The sequence below is a fragment of the Macrotis lagotis genome, chromosome 1 (assembly GCF_037893015.1).
Source record: "Macrotis lagotis isolate mMagLag1 chromosome 1, bilby.v1.9.chrom.fasta, whole genome shotgun sequence".
Classification (NCBI taxonomy): Eukaryota; Metazoa; Chordata; class Mammalia; order Peramelemorphia; family Peramelidae; genus Macrotis; species Macrotis lagotis.
Genome location: NC_133658.1, coordinates 123,138,301 through 123,160,261, shown reverse-complemented (window position 1 = coordinate 123,160,261; position 21,961 = coordinate 123,138,301). Strand labels below are relative to the sequence as shown.

General features: G+C 41.8%; 1 protein-coding gene across 1 annotated transcript in view; it reads left to right on the top strand.

Moving 5' to 3' along the window:
- The first annotated feature begins 1,515 nt into the window (after nt 1–1,515).
- SPRED2 (sprouty related EVH1 domain containing 2) overlaps nt 1,516–21,961 on the top strand; it is a 164,186-nt gene continuing 143,740 nt past the window's right edge. Inside the window, exon 1 of the mRNA XM_074207398.1 lies at nt 1,516–2,425. Coding sequence (XP_074063499.1) covers nt 2,400–2,425 — 26 coding nt within the window. The 5' untranslated portion in view covers nt 1,516–2,399. The remainder of the gene's footprint in view (nt 2,426–21,961) is intronic.

The window sequence follows — 21,961 nt, the reverse complement described above, 5'->3', positions numbered from 1 at the left end:
AGATACAGTTTTAAGGATGAAAATACTTGGCTGGTTCCCATCTGGAAAACAAAAGCCATCTCAAGACAAATGGAGCAGAAGAGGAAAAAAGAAGGAAGGGAGGGAAGAAAGGAGAAGCAAAGAAAGAAGGAAAAAATGGAGGGAGGGAGGGAGGAAAGCCTGATATAGTATGGAAAAATAGATGTTCAAGGCTGCCTCCAGAAGAAAAAGGTACAGGCTTTTCTCTTGAAGTTATTTCATAGGAATTTTTCCTAGATTTGTTTGTGAGGCCATGGGGTTAAGTGACTTGCCTAGGGGTACACGGAAAGTGTTCCGCATCTGGAGTTGGATTTGAACCTGACTCCAGGGCTGGTACTCTATCCATTGCTACCTAAGCTGTTCCTAGATTTAGAATTAGAAAGGATGGTGGAAGTTCGTTACCACCCTCGTCATGTTACAGATGAACAAACTGAGCTTTGGGAAGTTAAATGGTTTGCCCATTGGGGTCACATAGCTAGAAAGAAGGGATGGGGAGCAGGATCTGAACCCGTTTTCTAAGAGAATGAATTTAGAGGCGGCAGGGATCTTGGAGGCTAAGTCCTATGTGCTATTTTGGAATTGTGGAAACTGGGGCTCCGAGAGATGTCTGAGAAACGAGATTTGAACCCCATTCGCTACTTGGACAGCTGGCTTCAAATCCAGCACTCTATCCCTGTTCCTTGGAGATTATCTGGTTCAACCTCGATTTCTCCAGAGGTAGAAACATACCGCTGTGATTTGTCCAAGGTCTGGCGGCTTATGGCAGAACAGGACCACGACTTGGGTCTTAGAGGTCCTGGACCAACCCTGCTGCCTTCATAACACAGTCCACCGACCCCGGGGGTGGGTCACTACACACTCCGCGTCTCAGCAAGTCGCCAAGCAGCGATGGAGAGCGGAAGGAGGTCTGGGGCCCCCTCTCCCCAGCGCCCTTCCCACAGTCTGGCCACGACTCCTTTTTCTCTTCCTCCGGGAGACCCGCGACAATAAGTCACTAGTTGGGACTTCCTTTAAACCAAACAGCGCCTATGATTTCTGCAGAAATGCAAACCTTTCAGATTCACTCGCGGGCCTGGGGGGGGGGGGGGACTGGACCCAAACGCGCAGCCCTTCCGCACGGTCTGGGTCCGAGCGGGGGCGAATTTGAAGCCAACACAGAACCTGTTGGTGCTGTGCGGTTGGGGAGCCCTCCAAAACCAGCCGCTCCCCTCCCCTCCCCCTTCCTCCTAGAGGGCGCCACGCAAGGACAGCCGGAGAGCCCGCACGCCCTGCTGGAGGGGCTCGGCCGGCCCGGCTCCCCGCAGCCCCCTCCCCGCCCTGGGCCCGAGTTGAGTCCCGGGCTTGGGGAGGAGAGGCTGGCCGGGACGCGGGCTCCCGCGACGGGAGCCAGATGTGTCTGCTCCCGCCCCCCTCCCCCGGGGCAGCTAAAACCCGGAGCCTGGGAGAGTTGGCGCGAGCCCCCGCGGAGAGGGCTCCTCCGGAGGGGGAGGGGCGGGCATGCCCAGTGGGGCCGGCAAAAGTTTTTCCTCTCCTCTTTCCCCCTCTCTGTCTCTCTCTGCCTCTCTTTTTTGGTGGCAAGTAGGAAGCTTTTTGCACTCCACCACCTCTGGCCGCTGGGAAGACGTCATCGCTTCCGCCCTACTTCCTCCTCCTGTTGGCGGTGGTGAGAATCCAATATGGAGTAAAACGGAGGAGGAGTAGGGAGATGGGGCTCGGACCCAGCGCCCAGGACCGCCTTCTAGGCGCGCCTCCCCTCGCGGCCGACCGCTCCCCGGGACGGTGATTGGTCCAGCTTCTCCCAGCCCGGGGGCGACCCCCCGCCCCGGCCCCCGAGCCCCCTCCTCACTCCGGGCAGCCCCCTGCACCTCCCCTCTTCTCCTCCCCACCGCAGCTCTCTCCCACTGCTCTCGCTGGGCTGCTTGTTTTTCCTGGTCTTCGCCCCCTCCCCCTCTCCTCGGCCCACTCCCCCCACCCCAATCTCTTCTCAGTCCCCTCACTCTTGGAAACTGCACCTTCCGCGCTGCCTTCCAGAGCTCCCCGCCTCTTGCTCCATTCTCCCCTTTTCTGCCACCAGACGCCAGTGTCTCCCACACGAATCCCCCCGTTTCGAGTCCCCCTTTTCTCTGCGCCTCCCCTTCTGCTTTTCTCCCTCTTCGCTCCCTGCCCCCTGAAACCTGGGCACTTGGCCGCTGGCTACTTTAATTCCCACCCTCCCCGCGGTGCCCCCGTAATCCCCGACCTCTCCTCTTGGCGTCTCCTCCCCCCTCTCCCCCTCCCAAATCGGGCGATCTCTCGAAATGTGAGGAGGGGGGGTGGGTGGATGGGAAGATGAAGGGAGCCGAGCTACCCGCTGCGGGGCATTCATCTAGGTGAACAAGAAAATGACCGAAGAAACACACCCAGACGAGTAAGTTTTTGCATTTCGGGGGCCGGGGAGGGAAAAGAGGGGCTTCCACGAGAAACGAACGCGGGGGGAATGGAGGGGAACGAACGCGGAGGGGGGAACTTGGTGGGGTGAAGTTTGTGATGGGGATGAATCGACTCCAGCTTAGGGAATGTCTGGTGTGAAAATTTTTTCTTACCTCCCTCTTTTGATGAAAAAGGGGGGAGTCGTGATAGCACAGATATGGGTGAAGTGTGGGGGGCTACCCCGAGAGCGTGCAGCGGAGTGGGAGGACTGGGGGAGCCGAAGGAGCCCCTTCTACTCCTCGACCCCGGGACGGAGAGAAGGGTAGTGGTGGTGGTAAGGAGGTGGGAGACTGTCCGCCTAATATCGAAGGGGGGCTCAGAGAGAGAGAGAGAGAGAGAGAGACTGGGAGAAAAAGAGAAAGAGAGAACGAGAGAGAGAAAGAGAGAGAGAGACTGGGAAAAGGAGAGACAGGGGGCTAGTGGCCAGAGCATTTGCAGAGGAGGGAGAGTCGAGCGGTTTCTTGGCTTGCCCCCCCCCCACAGGGCAGTGGAGGGGGAACACTCCCCTCCCCTCATTTCTCCTTAATAACTCTGACAAAGGTCCCTATACCTTTGGCTGCAGGAGCGGAAGCCTCCCCCCCACCTTTACCTTCCCTCCCCCACCCCACCCCCCTCCCCAGCCGCTTCCCTCCGGCCCTTTTTTGTTGCTCCTTCACTATTTTTAAGCCTTCCTAGCTCCCCTCCGGTGGCTCTTCGGGAGTCCGGTGATGCCTAATATCCGCCATTTCTTTTTCTTGAATCGCTCTCATTTGCATACCACATTTTCATTCATAAAAAACACAGTGGAGCGAGGGGAGGAAGAGGGCTCGGCGGCGGCGGCGGCGGCGGGTGGCCCATTCGTTGTACACACGGTCCCCGGCCGGGCCAGCCGGCATCCCAGGGCAGCCCCGGGGGGACGCGTGGGGCTCCGGACGGGTCGCCGCTCCTCTCCCTCTCCTGCGCCCCCCCCCCCCGGAGCCGCTTCTGAGAAAGGGAGGGGGTTGGAAGGAGCCGTGCCCGGGGGCTCCGGAGCCGCCGCTCGGTGCCCGGGGAGGGGGCGGCCGGGGCGCCGCTCGGTGCCCGGGGAGGGGGAGGGAGGCTGCGTCCCCCCCCCCCCCCGCTGGGAAGGATACTGTTGCAGCGCGTCTGGGTGCCTGCAGTCTGCTGGAAGCCTTGGCTCGCTGGCCGCGAGCTCCCCTCCCCCGCCCCGGACACTTGATTATCATTACTACTGTTATTATTTCGAGTCCTGTGGGAGGGTGCAGTTTCCAGACTGTCAGTCTCGGGGTTGAGGTGACTGCTTCGGGCCTCGCCCCCCCACCCCGCCCCCCACCCCAAGGCATTTTCCAGCGCCGGTGTGGCTGGGGTGGGGCCGACACTCCGGGTCTCTATTCGGGGGCCGGGCTCCCGGGTCTCTGGCTGCCTGGCGCTGGCTGTGAGGTGCTTAGTAACTCTCCCTCCCACCTCCCACCTCACCTTTTTTGTGAATAAGACGATCCCTTTGTCACATGATTCCTCCCCCCCCCAACACATTCATAAATCCAGTGCAAACCTTCAGCATCTTTCATTCAGAGCTGCCATTAACCTAGGTACCTCCTCTTTCCTTACACCTTTTCCCCTATCTTAGAGCTACAGCAATTCGGAACCTGAGCTGAACGATGCGGGGCGGGGGCGGGGGGGCTCTTCCTAGGGAGCCAAGGTTAGAGCTGATGCCTGGGGCTCAATTTCTTTTTTTTTGAGGGGCGAAGGCTCAGTTCTCCAAGAATTGACTGAAGAGCCAAGCGGAGGGAAGTGACTCAGTTTTGTGCGACAGGATGGTTTGAAGGGGGAGGGAGAGCTCATCTTGCGGCAGGTGAAAGAATGTTAATCTCGCTCCCCCCCAAAAAAAAACCTGGATTCGAAAAAGGGTTTTCTGAAAAAGCTATGGCTAATACTGGGAAGGGAGGTTAGGAATGAGTATAGCGTTTTTAAGATGGTGAGTGAATGAATGAATGAATGTTGCTCCACCCAAAGAAGCCTGCTCATTCCTTTTTCCCCATATGTTATTTTCTTTAGACAATGGGGGTCTAAAGTTGGGAGGGGAATCTTATCTTAGTTGGATTATGGGGGATTTTCTTCCTATTTATACATCACACTATACAGTTTTGACCTGTTTGTCTGGAGACATCCTTTGCTTGGATTTTGTCCCAGCTGGTATTGGTTTCTCTGGTTATTTGGCCTTATCAGCTGGTGGTTTCTATTTTAGTTTTAGTTTTTAATTTTACTTTCAGATGGCACTTTGAAATGTTAATTAAAAAGGAAGTTGAATTTTTATGGCTGACATACAATGGGAAGAGGAAATGCTTATGAATCTTACACCTGAGCCTGACTTTTCCTTCATTTTAAGCCTTTCTAGTAAAATGACATGTTTTAGAGCATAATGTGTGCTAAAAGGATCCTTAGCAATTAGGGACCTAAAGCTGGAAATTTTTGAGGATATATTCTCAACCTATTAGATAGCTTCCAAATTCATATTTCTTTGGCACACTGAATTGTTGCAAAATTCAAGAATATATTGCTTTTTAGAATTTCAATGGAACTAAAAATCTCCTTGTAGCATTAAGATATTCAATACAATAGATACTTAAAAGAGAGTATTCCATGTTATAAATCTGTATGTTATGTAGATAAATATTCATGTGAATCTTCAAATACCTATTTCTAACAGAGCTTGAATTTAGTTGTAAGGAAATTTTGAAAAGTATGCCTTTATTCAGTATCAAGAAATTCCTGGTAACTCAATTACTTGAATTAAATGAAGAAGGTGAAAAGGATGATTGAACATTGATGATTAACTTCATAATGAGAATTTTGACCTCTAAGTTTATTTGATGATGAGAATAAATTGAGGATTTGTTTCAAACAATAACAAAAGATGCCCTGGGAAAGCAACCTGACCCAGGAGTATAAGGAACCTATTCAGTTTCCCATTTTCCTATTTCCTGCAAGCTGTTTTTCCTAGAGATGGTTTTGCAAGTTTACCCTCACAAATCAGAACCTTCTTTGGAAGAAGAGAAGGAAGGTGAGGATCCAATGGACTTATTTTGGTAAGAGCAAGGTTTTGGGGTTTGGGGTGGTTGTTTTTTGGGGGTTTTTTTTGTTTATTTTTTGATCTCCAAGCCCACAATTTCAATAATGAATGTCCAGTGTTAAATTATCAAAGGTAGAAAATTAGAACTGAGGTGAGGCAATGAGGCAATGATTTTTTCCCATAGATTACTCACTCCTAAAAGAGCTCTTAAGCATACAATCACATTTATTTTTGTTTGTCAGTCTTTATAACCCCTTTTTCTTCTTCAACTCATTTTACAGATAAGTCAAAGAGGATTGAGTGACTTATCCAGGGTCACACAGCTAATAAGTATCTGAGACTAGATTTGAACTCAAGATGAGCTTTCTTGTCTACAGAATGCCTAACTCTATCCACTGCACTACATAGCTGCCCATTCATTTATTGAACACTTTTGTAACAGACATTGTGCTAATCTCAAAAATACCTGCCCTCAAAGAATAATATATATGTATATATATATATATATATATATATATATATATATATATATATATTAACATTGAAGATAAAAATGGAACAAAAAATTCAACATATAAGAGACATACAGTGTCAGTGGAAGGTAATTTCAGAGAAAATGCACTAGTAATAGAAAGGAGTAGGAAGACTACAGTGGAAACTAGGATTTTAAGTTGAATCTCAAGAGAAACCAACAGGTGAAAATGAGGAAGGAGAGCATTCTATGCATGAGAGATAGTTATCCATGAACACTGTATACCAGTGTCACAATATTATGGAGCATATGGAGAGGCATAAAGTGAAAGCAGACTACAAAGTTCCATGCTGTAAGGGACTTTAAATGCCAAACAGTTGATCCTGGAGGTCATTTGAAGTCTGTTTATACTGGGATGGGAGATGACATGATCAGACCTTCCTTTTAGGAAAATCACTACCACTAAGTAGTCCATGGATTGGAGTGGGGGAAAACTTGAAGGTAGAAAGACCAACCAGAAGACTATTGTAATAGAACAGGCATGAGATGATGAGGGCCAGAACTAAAATGGTTTCTGTATGAGTAGAGAGAATGTGAGCAGACATGTCAAGACTTGGCAACAGATTGGATGAGTGGGGTGAGATTAAGTATTTTGAGTATTAATGACAAGAACATTTGAGTATCAAGAGACTGGTGCCCTCAGAATTAGAAGAAAGTTCAGAAGAATGAAGGCTATGAGAATTTGTTAAAAAGTTGTTACTTGGGGGAGCCAGCCAGATGGTATAGTAAATAGAGCATCAGCCCTGGAGTCAAGAGGACCTGAGTTCAAATATGGCCTCAGACATTTAATAATTGCCTAGCTGGGTGACCTTGGGCAAATCACTCTTAATCTCATTGCTTTAAATACATAAATTTTTTTAAAAAAAAAGAAGTTCTTGGGAGGCTAGGTGGTGTAATGGATAGAGCACAAGCCCTGGAGTCAGGAGTCCCTGAGTTCAAATCTGGCTTCAGACACTTAATAATTACCTAGTTGTGTGGCCTTGGGCAAGCCACTTAGCCCCATTACCTTGCAAAAAAAAAACTAAAAAAACGTTCTTACTTGGAAATGTTGAATTGAGATGGCTACAGGACATCCAGTTGGAAATGTTTAGAAAACCATTGTTGATCTGAGACTTTGGTTCAAGAAAGAGATAAGGGCTGGTAATGTAGCTATTGGAATAATCTCTGTGATAGTAATAGGAGTTGATGAGATCATCAAGGAGAAGAGGACCCAGAACAGAACCTTGGGGACACTCATGGTTAATGAGCATAGCCTGGTTGAAAAATCTAGCAAAAGAGACCAAAAAAGATCTATCAGAAAAATTAAAGAGAGAACAATATCAGAAACCATAGAACTAAGAAGGTATTCTGGGGAAGAGGGTGATTGACAGTATTAAAGGCAGAAAAGACAGGAAGGCTAAGAGATGAGAAAGGGCCATTAAATTTGGCAATTGTGAGATCTTTGGTAATGGAAGAGGGCAATGATAACTTTGGAAGCTACACAGCATTGATTTTTAGAAGAGTAAGGTGGGAGGTAATGGAAGCCATTTTAGAAAATTTTGTCAAGGAATTTACACAAGAAGAGCAGATATAGAATGATAGTTAATGGAAATTGTGGAATCAAGTTAATCTTTTTTAAGCATTAGGAGTTTGGGGCCATAAGAAATCAGAAAGGAAGAAATTAAAGGTTATCGAGAGAAGAGGGTGATAGTCCTGAGAAAACAGGATTGGGATGATATAAAGGGTGCATGTGTAAGTTTGCTTTAACAAGGAAAAGGGCCACCTTTTCATTGATAAATGAGTGAAGGACTGATTATAGTGGAGTGAAGGAAGAGGGGTGAAAGGGAAGCTCACCAGCAAGCTATCAATTTTGTTTCTGAAAATTTTATAAGAAATAAATTGATAATTCAGGCACATACTGTCTGAAGGTTTTTTGAGGTACAGACAAAATTTTGTGTCTTCTGTAGGATTAGAACTGTGCTCTACACCAGAGCTATCAAATGAAATACAGGAAAACTGGGCAGAATCAGATTAAAATGTAATTGAGAATTTTTTTAAGTACAATGCAACATAGGTAATATTCATTTGTGATTTTCTGAGTCAATATGCAGCAGTCAGGATTGGTATCTATTTGAATTTGACACCCTTGCTCCATATATTGTAGGCAGTTATTACAATTTTTAAAGAATTTGCATCTTGGAGATTGATAGAAAAAAATCAGAATTAGTTATCACTGGATATAGATCTCGAAGCTTAAAATCCTGACATAGTTTGGTTAGTTATAGTAAGGCAGCTGTTAGTCTGATGCTCTCTCCTGGATTTATTATAAAGGAATCTATTTCATTGTAAAGTCCACTGAAGCAGATCAACTGACTGCTCAAACTGGGCCATTCACTCATACTTAAGGTGTCACCTTAGGCCCTTTTTGAGCTAAAGAATAAACTCCAATTTGTTAATTCACCCACTGAATCTACAAATCAATAAGCATTTATTAAGTGCCTATTGTATTATACAGTGCTTGGGATGCAAATATTTACTTATATTCAACCAGGAAAGGCAAGAAGACATATATAAGTAGGTACACAATAAATATGATCATTACAAGGTAAATGAATATAAAGTAGTTTGGGAAGGAGAGTACTAATCAGTTTGGGGAGTCAAGAAAAGCTCCATGTAGAAAATGACCAGAATTTCATCTTAAGGAAGTGAAGGATTCTGTGAAACATTGGTGAGGAGGGAATGCTGTCCAGGACTGGTGTGGCAGATGTATGGAGTGTGATAATTATAGAGGGAGGGAGGGAGAGACAGAGGCTGAGACTGACTCTGACTCTATATGTGTGTCTGGTGTGTGTGTGTGTGTGTGTGTAAAAGATTGAAAGAGAAATGAGTATACAGTATGTTTCCAGTAAGACTGGAAAGATAGGTTGTGTCCAGGTTGTGAAGGACTTTAAAAATTAAACAGAGGAATGTGTGTTGTTTTCTTTCTCTGTACTACTTAAAAACCATGACTCCTCTGCTACTGGGTATTTTTTTTCAGTACCTGAGGTGTTCTTGCCTTCACTTTCTAATTGCATCCCTCATGGATTATCCCTCCCCCAGACTAGTCCCTTTTTTCTCTTTTTTGGTAAATTCCTCCTGTAGCCTCCATTTTATAGAAAGACTGAGACTGACCTGCCTTCATGCTCCTCTGACTTCATACCCCCTCACTAGTCCATGTGCTCCCTCTTCAGGTCCCTTTCCCCCAAAGGATGTAAGCTCCTTGAGGGCTGTATCTATCTTTTTTTATTTATGCAAATGCATCCCTATTCCTTCGCACAGTTCCTAGGATATTGTAATGCTTTTTTTTTTTTACTTTATCTGAGAACAGTAGAAAGACCCTTGAGTTTATTGATTAGGCAAGTGACATAGGCCTAAACATAAGTTTAGGCTCCAAAAATTTGTATATAGACCTTCTTACAAGAAATTGCCCAGTAGACAAACTAGACTACCCAGGTATTGATTTTTAACAGGTTGATATACTTTGAGGTAGATCAAGGAAGCTGGGAAACTGAATTTAAAAGCCTAAAGATTGGTTAGTGAGTAGGAAGTCAGGCCCAAGGGAATTTTATGATCTTGAGGGATATTTCATCAAGGCTGTGATGGTGCTTGGAGAATTCATTGTTTTTAACTGCATTGTTGTTGTTGTTTATACATTTCAGTCCTGTCTGACTCTTTGTGACCCTATTTGGGGTTTTCTTGGCAAAGATACTGGAGTCGTTTGCCATTTCCTTTTCCAACTTTTACAGATGACAAAACAAGCAGAGGGTAAAGTGACTTGCCCAGGATCATATAGCTAGTAAGTATCTTAGGTTAGATTTGAACTCAGAACTTCCTAACTTCAGACCTGGCACTTTGAATAGAGCCATCTAGCTGCTTGTCCCTATAAATACCAGATATGTGTGCTCTTATCTGTCAGATACCATCTCCCTTTCCTTTAAACCTTGAAAAATTCTTATCCTTTGCTTTATCTTAAAAAAAAGTTATTTAAGCTTCCATGCTTAGGTTATAATATCAATCTACAAGATATGTTGCAGTTAACTAAAAGTCATAATGATCTTTATTCTCTCCAATTTGCAGTTACCATTTTGGAATGAATAATGGATATGTGACAGGGCTTATGCTCTATATTATCTCCCACAGTAGAGTGGTGTGGATATAGGTAGGTGCTAGTAAATAATTGTTGAAGCTGAAGCTTGTTTCACCTTAGCTAACTTTTTTTTCCCTTTGTTGCATCCCTCAGTGACATTCCTCTGAAGCCATTTAGGAGGTCTTAGTCATCCCTTCCAGTGGGTTACTTCTGGCAAGTCATTCAGTTTGTATTCTTAACTTTGGTGTCACTTGTTTGCAATTCACTGACCTTGTCTCCCAAATTCAGGGGAATATCCTGTTTGGAGATCATAGTACTTGTCTCTCTCCCCCTCCACCCTACTGCCATAGTAGTTGGTAACAGTAGGGACTGACTTTACAGAATTGAAATACTTGTTTTAGAAATAAAACAACTTAGATATTGACCAGTCATCATTTTTCCAGTGAGAAAACTCTCCAAAAGTCCTGAAGTTATTTGGGGGGGTGGGAGAGACTACAATTGTCTCACTTAAGTGCTTTTATATTATGCTTCCTTTTTTTGAAGGAATATAGCAGGGGAATTGATGGGATCCCCCTATTTAGGGGCAAGAAGAGAAGGAAATAGCATTTCTTTATCAAGCTTCTTTGGAAAGACAAATACTAATGCTTTAAGACTTTGGCTACATCTTGAAAAGACAGGACTCACTGGAAAAGATGGATGCTGGGAAAAATTGAAGTCTGGAGAAAGAGATGGCAGAAGATAAAATGGATAGTGTTATGTGAGCAACAGAAATGAGCTTGAGGGGTGGCTAGGTGGCATAGTGGATAAAGCATCAGCCCTGGAGCCAGGAGTACCTGGGTTCAAATCCGGTCTCAGACACTTAATAATGACCTAGCTGTGTGGCCTTGGGCAAGCCACTTAACCCCGTTTGCCTTGCAAAAAAAAAACCTAAAAAAAAAAGAAATGAGCTTGAATACACTCGGAACATAGGACAGAAGGACCTGGTGTGCTCTGGTCCTAGAGTCAGACACTACTGAACAACAACAACCACAACCATGAGCTGGGGACTGTGCTAAGCCTTAGAGATACAGAGAGGCAAAATCCCAGCCTTTGAGGAGATTACAATCTAAACAGGAAGGAGGAGAGACTGACAACAAACAAATAGGTACAAAAACTATGTACAGGATAAACAGGAAATTGTGAACAGAGGGAAGATACTATAATGGGAAGGATCTAGTTAAGATTTCCTGTATAAAAGGTGAGATTTTAGTTGGGACTGAAAGGAAGCCAGGAAAACCAGGAGGTAAAGATGAGGAGGGAGAGCACTGTAGGCATGGACGACAGCCAGAGAAAACTGCCAGAGCTAAGGGATGTCTTGTACAAGGAACAGTAAGACCAGTATCACTGAGGAGTAAGATAGAAGAATACTGAAAAGATAAGAGATTCTAGGTAATAAATGACTTTGAATGCAAATAGAGGATTTTGTTTTCTTTCTTGGAAGTGATAGGGAACTGGAGATTATTGTATGGGAGTGTGGGTAGGGTGATGTAGTTGGACCTGCACTTCAGGAACGTCACTTGGAGGACAGACTGGGGTAGGAAAGGATTTGAAGCAGACAGACTGACCAGCAGGCCATTGCAAGAATCCACATATGAAATGATGATAGCCTGCACCGGACTGGTGGCTGTATCAGGAGAGAAGGGGGTGTATTCAAAAGGTGTTGCCAGGATGAAATCTGTAGACCTTGTGCAGATTGGATTTTGGAGGTGAGAGAAAATGAGGAGTGATGCACCATGCCTAGTTTATAGGCCTGAGGGACTGGGAGAATAATAGTACCCTTCCCAGTAATATGGATGTTTGGGGGAGAGGAGAAAATGTAGGAGAAAAAAAAATAAGCGTAAAGAACTTTTGGATATGTTGAGTTTTAGATGTTTATTGGACATCCAGTTTTAGTTATCTGAAAGAGTTTTAGTTGTAAGACTGAAGTTCACCAGAGAGATAGGGGTGGATTGATAAGTTTGAGAATCATTAGTATAGAGATGTTGGTAAAATCCTTGGGAGTTGATAAGCTCACCAAGTGAAGTATTATGGAGGGAGAAGAGAAGAGGACTGACCCTAAACAGGTCATTCTGGGACACCTATGATTAGAAGACATGAATAACCTAAATAGGATCCAGAAAGGAGAACTGAAGAGAAGACTGATAGGAAGGAGAACCAGGAAAGAGGATCTTAAAAACCTAGAAAATCAAATAGAAAAAGGTGATTTAATAGTGTGAAAAGCTTTTATGGATATGATCTCATTGGATTCTCATAATAGCCTGCCAAAGAAGTCCATGACCCACATGAAAAAGTTAAAAACTACTCTAGAGATCTTAACATTGGATTGGTCTCTCTCTCTCTCTCTCTCTCTCTCTCTCTCTCTCTCTCACACACACACACACATAGTGGTTTTTAAAGTGTGTATGTGTGTGTGTGTGTGTATATATATATATATATATATATATATATATTTAAGGCAATGGGGTTAAGAGTGACTTTCCCAAGGTCACACAGCTAGGCTATTATTTAGTGTTTGAGGTCTTTGAACTCGGGTCCTCTTGACTCCAGGGCTGGTGCTCTATCCATTATGTCACCTAGCTGCTCCCACCTACATAGTGTTTTGATCATGTATACCTTCATTTATTCTTTTTCATTATTGGAAAAGTTTGTCTAACCCGATAACTAATAAAACTTCCCTTTAATAAAACTTTCTTCTTAAGTTATTGACATTCTTTTTAACTACCACTTGGACCAAGCTAGCTAATACTTTGTTTCACCTTGGTTACATTCTGAAACTTCTCTGTAAGGAATAAAGGAATCATAAAAGTCTTTCATCATAAATGATTCTGTCCTGGTGATTATCTATCATAGATTTCTGAGCTTGAAGGGACTAGGTCATCTGGACCAGCTGCCATCATTTTAATGGATGAAATTGAGAACTCAGAGTTTCGATGATTTACCCAAGTCACACAAAATGCTCAAATCCAAAGCCTTTATACAGTGCCACACATATACATGAAGAAATTATTGCATAACAACTTTACTTATTTCTAATAGAGAATGGATGACCAAGACTGAAAACAACAGTATTTGGGTCTTTGTTCAGTATTCTGGGCACTGAAACATTACTAGACTAATGTGAGAGCTCAGTATCTCTGGAATGAAGGAATGAATACTGCAAAGTTTTGTTTTGGTTTTTTTTTATTGCAGTCACCTGTTTTTTGGGGTAGGGGGAGTCAATCCTAACTTGTAAACTATTGTTAATTTTAGAGGTATTCCAAAAAAGTTCAAATTATGACTTGGTAGGAAGTGAAGGAAATGATTATACTGCAACCTTGTTGATGCATCATTAATAGACTGAACATTTATATTTTAAAGATTGCTAACCAGGATAGCTGTATGTGGAAGCTTTAGCATATTCTAACAATTTCTTACAAAGGGATAGAATAGTTTTGTTTTTCCTTTTGGGGTGTGGGGGCAATCAGGGTTAAGTGCCTTGCAAGTAAATGTCTGAGGCCAGGTTTGAACCATGGTCCTCTTGACTTCAGGGCTGGTGCATTATCCACTATGCCGCCTAAGTGCCCCCAAGTTTTTTTTTAATTGGATGAACTTTTTATGACTATTCACTTCCTTTTTTTCCACTATCATAACAGTCAGAAAAATGAATGTTTCTAAGAGATATGATTTAGATCAAAATGGCAAAATGTATATTTTTTAAGTTTTATTAAGAATTTTTTAAAGAAGGGATCCTTGTTTTTCTCATTCACTGTGGGAATAGATGACCCTGAAGTCTCTAAACAAAAAAATAACTTACCGGGAGGCTAGGTGGCAGTGGATAAAGCACTGGCCCTGGAGTCAGGAGTACCTGGGTTCAAATCCAGTCTCAGACACTTAATAATTACCTAGCTGTGTGGCCTTGGGCAAGCCACTTAACCCCATTTGCCTTACAAAAACCTAAAAAAAGAAAAATAACTTAATTTTTTTTCTTTTCAAATTGAATGGTATGCTTTATTTTGAAAGTGACAAAGAGGGGCAGCTAGGTGGCGCAGTGGAAAGAGCACTGGAGTCAGGAGGACCTGAATTCAAATGCGGCCTCAAACACTTACAATTACCTAGCTGTGTGATCTTGGGCACTGTTAACTCCATTGCCTTGCAAAAAACAGAAACAAAAAAGGAAATGACAAAGAAAGTAGTTTTAGCCTAACTTTTTTTTAAGTACTAGTGAATTAAGAAACTATACAGACATGAATATGGTTTTGGAAATTTTGATCAAATTTGATCACATACATTATTTTAAACTGAATAATATACTTACAAGTATTCTCCCAGTCACTTAAAGAATGTAATATTGAAGCTTATTATTCTCATATTTTCCTTCACAGGGTAAAATATTTCCATTTTTTCCTTCATCTGGTAAAGCATGACTCATTTTTGAAAGCATCTACATAAATTATTATACACTTGATAATTATGTCCAGTCCAGAAATGTTATATGAACTGGGTTTTTCTAAATTCACAGGCTCTAAAGCACATTTAGTATTTTAGATATGGGAAAGACTTTAGAAACTCTTGGCTTTCAGATGAGTCATTATGGAAAAGAGAATAGACAGCTGAAATGGAGACAGAAAGACCAATCCCTTCTGAAAACACCTAATTAATGTAACCAGCAAGTCTCTAAGTCTCAGTTTCTTCATCTATCCAATGAGGCGATTGGACAAAATCTCTGAAGTTCTTTCCAGCTCCAAACTTTTGATCCAGTGTATTTGAGGTTCAGAGTTGAAATGGTTTGTCGGGTTCATGTAGGTAGTAAGGGGCAGAGCTGGGATTTGAACTCATCTTCAAATTAGACATTGTGATCTTTGACTCTGTGACTTTTTCTACTTTTTGCTTTATTCCTAGTACCTTTCACCTTACCTACAATACCTTTCTCCCAGACTTCTTCACCTATCCAAAGATTGCCTAAACTTAAAAGTTTAGTTCCATAAACGTAGTGATTTCTGTAGTCTTCACTGATCTCACCATTCTCAGAAATCTTAAGATATTTTTCCAGTAACTTAAATGTTTGTAGTTTTGTTAATTAATAAGTTATATTCATGAAACAGCCTTCTAAACAAAACTACCCTACCTTTTGAGCATAGAGATTATGTATATTTTTTGTTGTTTATATACTCCTCACAACACTTACCACATGAGTCGTTTATGTGAATTAAATTGTATACCTGCATAATCCAAGGAAGGAGAGTAATTTGATCTCATTAGTGAGATAAGTGTCCTAATGTCAGAAGAACCCTTCTAAATACCACCAGTCCCAAGTCCATATGATGATGATGATTCAGGTTCAAACAAACCATTTTCCCAGAGCTGTGCAGATGACACTCCATCATTGACCATTCAGATCCTGGGTTTTTCTGGATTACTGGCCAATCTGATTGAAGCTCAAGGTAAAAACTCAACCCTAGCGAGGAAGAAATTAGTGGTCAGAATAAGGTGCATCATTAACTGGTATTACCCCTTCGTGGGCAACCAAGAAAAATACAGTACTTACAAGTTAATAGATTAAAGTGATCAGAATTATGTATTTGTATGAGTGTTCTATTGTGCTAATTAAATTTATTTTGCAGAGGTGGTGACAGGGAGCAAAACCAGTAAGTGGGACTTTTCCAGCTAGATGGAAAATGTGAATTGTCCTCAAATTGCCTCAAGAATTCTGTGATTTCTTTTTGAATTCTGCCATCAGTACTACACTGAGTCCATCACCTAAGTCCATAAGAATTCAACCCCCTTGTGTGAGATGTGGGTCCTTGAATTTAGTTCTACTGATAGGCTAAATCTTCAAACAGAAGCTGAGAAGCGTAGTTCTTCCCACTTTGTAGGGAGACTCTACCAAAACTTGAGCTTTACTAGTAATGGACCATTGAGAGTCCATTGTCACTGCCTCTACAGGACTTTAGAAGGGTGAAATAATCAAATAACTGAAACAATTTTTGGTAGGAATATGTATTTTCCTACTTTGTCTTAAATGGAGTATAAAGGATGGGGATTAAACATGTGATAAAATTGATATAAAGAATTCCTGGCTACTTGGTCTACACCTTTCCTGTCACTTAGAGTCTTAGAAAAATGCTCTAGAAAGTAGTGCTGAGATGACATGTCAACAAGTCTTTATTATTTACCAGGACTGAAGATACAAAGAAATGGAAAAGACAGTCCTTGCTTTCTAGGAGCTCACTACTTCCATGGGGGAGACAATGTGCAAAGAATCATATACAAACAAGATGAATTGTAGAGAATCCCAGAGGGAGAGTGATACTAGCATTTAGGCCTGCAAGAGCTGTGATTCGAAGGAAGCCAGGGAATCCAGAGAGAATAGATGAGGAGGGTGAGCATGGGGAACAGTGAAACTGTCCAAAATCTGAAGTTAGAGCGATTTCAAGGAATCCAGTATTGAAAGATTGAAGAGCAAACCATAAAGAAGACTGTAAAAGAATAGGAAGACTCTAGGTTAGGACTTCCTCAGGAGCACACAGAGAAGATGATTCAAGGCTAGGACTTGAATCCAGTTCTTCTTTCCTTTTTTGGATGACTTTCCATCCACCATATGGGTCTGCCTTTCCAAATAGACTAGACTGGACATAACATGACTATTCAGGGTCATTATTATTGTGAATTGCAGTTATTGCATTGTGCTGAAATAGAAGAGAACACTTGAAGTGACTTTTTGAACTGTACTGTGTGATCCCAGATAATTGTGCTTTTTTTCCTGTCTCCTTATAGGACTCACTGCTGGTAACTGTGTACCTGTCTTTCTTGTAATCTGTTGTTTTTAAACTTTTGGTGGTTTGAGAAATTCTAACCCAGTCTATTAGAATTGTATCTAAAACAAGAGTAAGTCAATGACTCTGAGCAAGGGTCCAAGAAACTTTTTTCTAGGTTAAGTGAATAGATTTTAGTGACAAGCTATTTTGGCGGCTTAGAGGCATTTTAAAATGTTCTTTTCTTGGCTTTGTCTCTCATAGTTTAAGTTGCCTGGATATGTGATGAGTAAGGTAAGTTAGTTAAAGGAGACATAATAAAGACAGATTTAAAATTGTGCCAAAGTGTTTAGTCCAAATCATTCAAAGTTCTATTAGTTTTACTTACCAAGGAGTTCATATTCTAAGGGAGAAGTAGCACACCACAAGCAAGATCTAAACAGAATGAATAGAGAGCCTTAGCTGGTCAAAGAGAAGGCTAAGATGTCTTAGAGAGTGGGCTCAAATGGAAGAAAGTCTGGTAGGTCTTGAGGTGAACACCAGTGGATAGATTACATCAAAATAAATGTAGGAAGGCAAAAACCTGACTTCAGCTATTAAATTGAGATTCATAGGATTCAGAACTGAAAGAGATCATAAGTCTAATGTCCTTATTTTCCGAATGAAGAAACTAAGAGAGATTACAGGATCTATGCAAAGTCATAGAGATATTAAGTGAGATCATCCAACCACCAAGAACTTGAAAGGGACCTTAGAGATCATAAAACCCAATCCTCTCATTTTATAGATTAGGTAACCAAGACCAAGTAACTGGATGGCACTAGCTCAAGATCACATTTAGTAAGGAGCAGAAGGAAGACCCAAGGGAGGAAAAGCAGGGTCAGATTGCGAATCTGTGGCCCACATCTGATCTTACTTAGGTCATTCTGATTCCAAATTCAATACACATGCCATTATATATTGATGCCTTCTCTCATTCTCCCCAGAATTGGAGTCTCAGGTTCTCAGTTCCAAACCAAACCGCAGGAAGTGATGTTGACTGAACTATCTCTGGGCTTTTAAAGTTATTCACTTAGTCTTATATTTAACTAAAATGAGTATCCTGTCACATTAAAAAAGCATGGAAAGAGTCAGTTCAATTCAGTGTCTCTTTGGTCTAGGTTTTCTGCTTAGGACTGGGGATACAAAAAGTGACAAAAGATAATCCCTGCCCTCAAAGAACTCAAGTCTAATGGGGGGGAGGTAACAAGCAAACAAATATACATACGTGTGTGTGTGTGTGTGTGTGTGTGTGTGTGTGTGTATAATTGGAAGTAATTAACAATTCTGGAATTCTGAGAAATTGGGGAAGGCTTTCTGTTGGGGGGGGGGCAGTTAGTTGGAACTTAAAGGAAGCCAGGGAGGTCAGTGGCCAGAGAGAATGTTTATGGAACAGCCAAGAGGCCAGTGTCGCCTGGATCCAAGAATTTGTGCTGGGGAGTCAGGTCAGGGAGAACTAGAAATATAGGAGGAACCTCATTATGTAGGACTTTGAATTTGAATAGGAAGCCACTGGAGTTTATTGATTGGGTACACCAATATTTAGGTTGAGCTTATAAACTAAAACTTTCGGTCAATTCTGATGGTAAACTTAACCTCTAGTGTTCCTTTCTCTTTATACAAGCAACACTTGCATGATTCCATGGTCCTGGTTTTTCTTAGGTATAAGCTTGCATAAAAATTATGGAGGTAAGTGCTTAGACTTTGTGCCTGTTCGGGTGAGCTTTGGAATGGAGACCGAGAACTGCCTCAGGGTGTGTTAAAACTTATGAAAGTTTAGTGGAGGAGGAGAGTGTTGATGGCAAAGATTGTGTTGGCTTGATGTCAAACAAAGTACAAACCTTCTGTTGAAACTGTTTTCTGAGAACTCCCGGTCCTAAATGGATATTTAGTTTGTGACTTTTTTTCCATTTAAGTTATGGGCATAGTTAATTTTTGCAAATTAGGCACTTTTAAAAGTCCCTATCCTTCTTGGGGTTGGTACAGATATTTCTTCTCAAAAGCTAAAATCAAACTATAGTGTATGCTTTTTTTTTTTAATTTTAGAAAGGTTTTATTTATTTTGAGTTTTGCAATTTTTCCCACAATCTCACTTCCCTCTCCCCATCCCCACAGAAGGCAGTTTGCTAGTTTTTACATCATTCCCATAGTATGGATTGATCCAAGTTGAATGTGACGAGAGAGAAATCATATCCTTAAGGAAGAAACCTAGTATGAGATATAGCAGAATTATATGACAACTTTTTTTTTAAATTAAACATAATAATCCTTGGTCTTTGTTCAAACTCCACAATTAGTATGGAAGAAGCTTGGATTAGACCAATACCTCACACCAATGGATACAGGATCTAGACATAAAAAATATTATAAACAAACTAGAAGATCAAGGAGTAGTTTACCTATCAGATCTATGGAAAGAGAAGCAGTTTATGACCAAGGAAGAGATGAAGAATATCATTAAAAACAAACTAGATAATTTTGATTACATTAAGTTAAAAAACTTCTGTACAGACAAAACCACTGTAACCAAGATCAAAAGAAATGGTAGTAAATTGGGAAACAATTTTTATGACTAGTATTTCTGACAAAGGACTCATCTCTAAAATATACAGAGAACTGAGTCAAATTTTTTTAAAGAAGGAAAGTCATTCCCCAATAGACAAATGGTCAAAGGATATGCAAAGGCAGTTTACAGATGAGGAAATAAAAGCAATCCATAATCATATGAAAAATTGCTCTAAATCACTAATTATTAGAGAAATGCAAATTAAAACATCTCTAAGGTACCACCTCATACCTCTCAGATTGGCCAATATGACTAGAAAAGACAGTGCTTGATGTTGGAAAGGATGTGGGAAATCTTGGACACTAATACATTGTTGGTGGAGCTGTGAACTCATCCAACCTTTCTCGAGAGCAGTTTGGAATTATGACCAAAGGGCAATAAAAATGTGCATACCCTTTGATCCAGCAATACCACTACTGGGTCTGTACCCTGAAGAGATTATTAAAAAAGGGTAAAAACATCACTTGTACAAAAATATTCATAGCAGCCCTGTTTGTGGTGGCAAAGAATTGGAAATCAAGTAAATGTCCTTCAGTTGGGGAATGGCTTAACAAACTGGTATATGTATGTATGGCATGGAACACTATTGTTCTGTTAGAAACCAGGAGGGATGGGAATTCAGGGAAGCCTGGAAAGATTTGCATGAACTGATGCTGAGTGAGAGCAGAACCAGAAGAACATTATATACCCTAACAGCAACATGGGAGTGATGATCAACCTTAATAGACTTGCTCATATCTACAGCGCAGCAAGCAGGCACAATTTTGGGGTGAATGCCATCAGTGTATGCTTCTGAAAAGAACCTTTGGACACTTTTTAATATGTTCTTATCTTGGTGAATAAAACTTTGTAGCTGTGTATATGCCTGACTGATGATGTCTGAAACCAGGCCGCTCAAGTAGTCTCCATCCATCCATCCATCCAGATTTGAGTCTCTTTTGGTCCTGGCCAGTGGAATGGGCATGATGGCGTGGGAGGTGACAACAAGAAGGGGGATGTCTGACTATATCTAACTTCATACCACTAAAGTTTCCCCTGATTATAGGAAAGGAGAAAGAAAAATAGACACAGAGACTGAGGGGGGGGCGGGAAGGTGGGGGGAGCGAGTGAGAGAGAGGAGACCGAGAGAGACAGAGAGAATAAGATTCGGGGGTGCTTATCCAGCACAGACTAAATCAGTGATTTGCTTATCACCTCTATGGAGAAATTAGAGGAATGAATGGTAGAATCAGCAAGCATGTATTAAGGATTCCATGTACCAGACACTGCTAAAGTCCTGGGGATTCTGAGAAATGCAGAGACCATCCCTGCTTTCAAGTTGTTCACAGTCTAATGGGGACTGCCAGTAAAACCAGAGGTGGTGCCAAGCAAACTTAAGACTTGTTACTATTGCTAATTTGCTTAGTTTCTGCTTTTACCAAACTGATCATTGTGATGTTAAGATTTTCATGAAATTTAATTCCTTGTTATATGTGCTCATTTGCTATTTTGGGTGATGGTGATTAAATTTGTGATTTTTAAAGTGGAAGAACTTTAAAAAGTTCTGTTCATCTGTTTGTTTTGTTGACCAGACACAATTTGAAATGCTTGCCATTTTTGAGTTCATTTGCTGGTGAAGAATGCATAATTTTCACAAAGGTTTTTCATAGAATTTACACCTGAAAAGACCTTAAAAATTATCTATTTCAGGAATCTTAACTTGGGTTCTGAACTTAGTTATTTAAAAAAATATTTTTAACTGTTGATTTAATTGGTTTCCTTTGTAACACTAGTTATTTTCTTTGATGCAATTAAACACTTCTGAAAAAGGAGTCCTCCAGACTGCCCAAGCGATCCAAACACACAAAATGGTTAAGAAATCTTGGTTGAAATTATTCTTATATCTTAAAAACTAGGCTATTTACTTCTTGTGAGCCATCTAGTTTTTGTATCTTTCCTTTCTCCTAACCCATCCTCCTTAGTTTTAAAAAAACCCCATCTCATGTCCCAGGTTGCAGGTCCTGTATCTGTTTGGCAGTGAGGAATGGATAGAAAAATTTGGCCTTTGGAGATAGCCATGGAGGAGTTCTAGTGAATACAAGCTCTGAGAGATCAAATCCCTCTAGATAAGTAAAGCTCCAGAATGAAACTATGCGTGAAATGTTTCTTGCAGTCCAGCTCCATTCTGTCCTTCCAAACAAATTTATTCCTACCAAGGGCTTGCAGCCCAGGGAAGCATGCATACTCCATCCTAGAAGAAATCAGAGGAAGTAATTAAACAGAAAAGGTCAAAGAATGAGGAAGTGGTTGTGTTTCTGATGCGAATGGCATTGTTGTTCCTTGAGATCTAGATGGGAATGTTTAAGTCTGTTGGAATGTGGCTGTTCCTGGGCTTTGATTGTATTTAAATTACAGCCCTTTTAGTTTATATTCT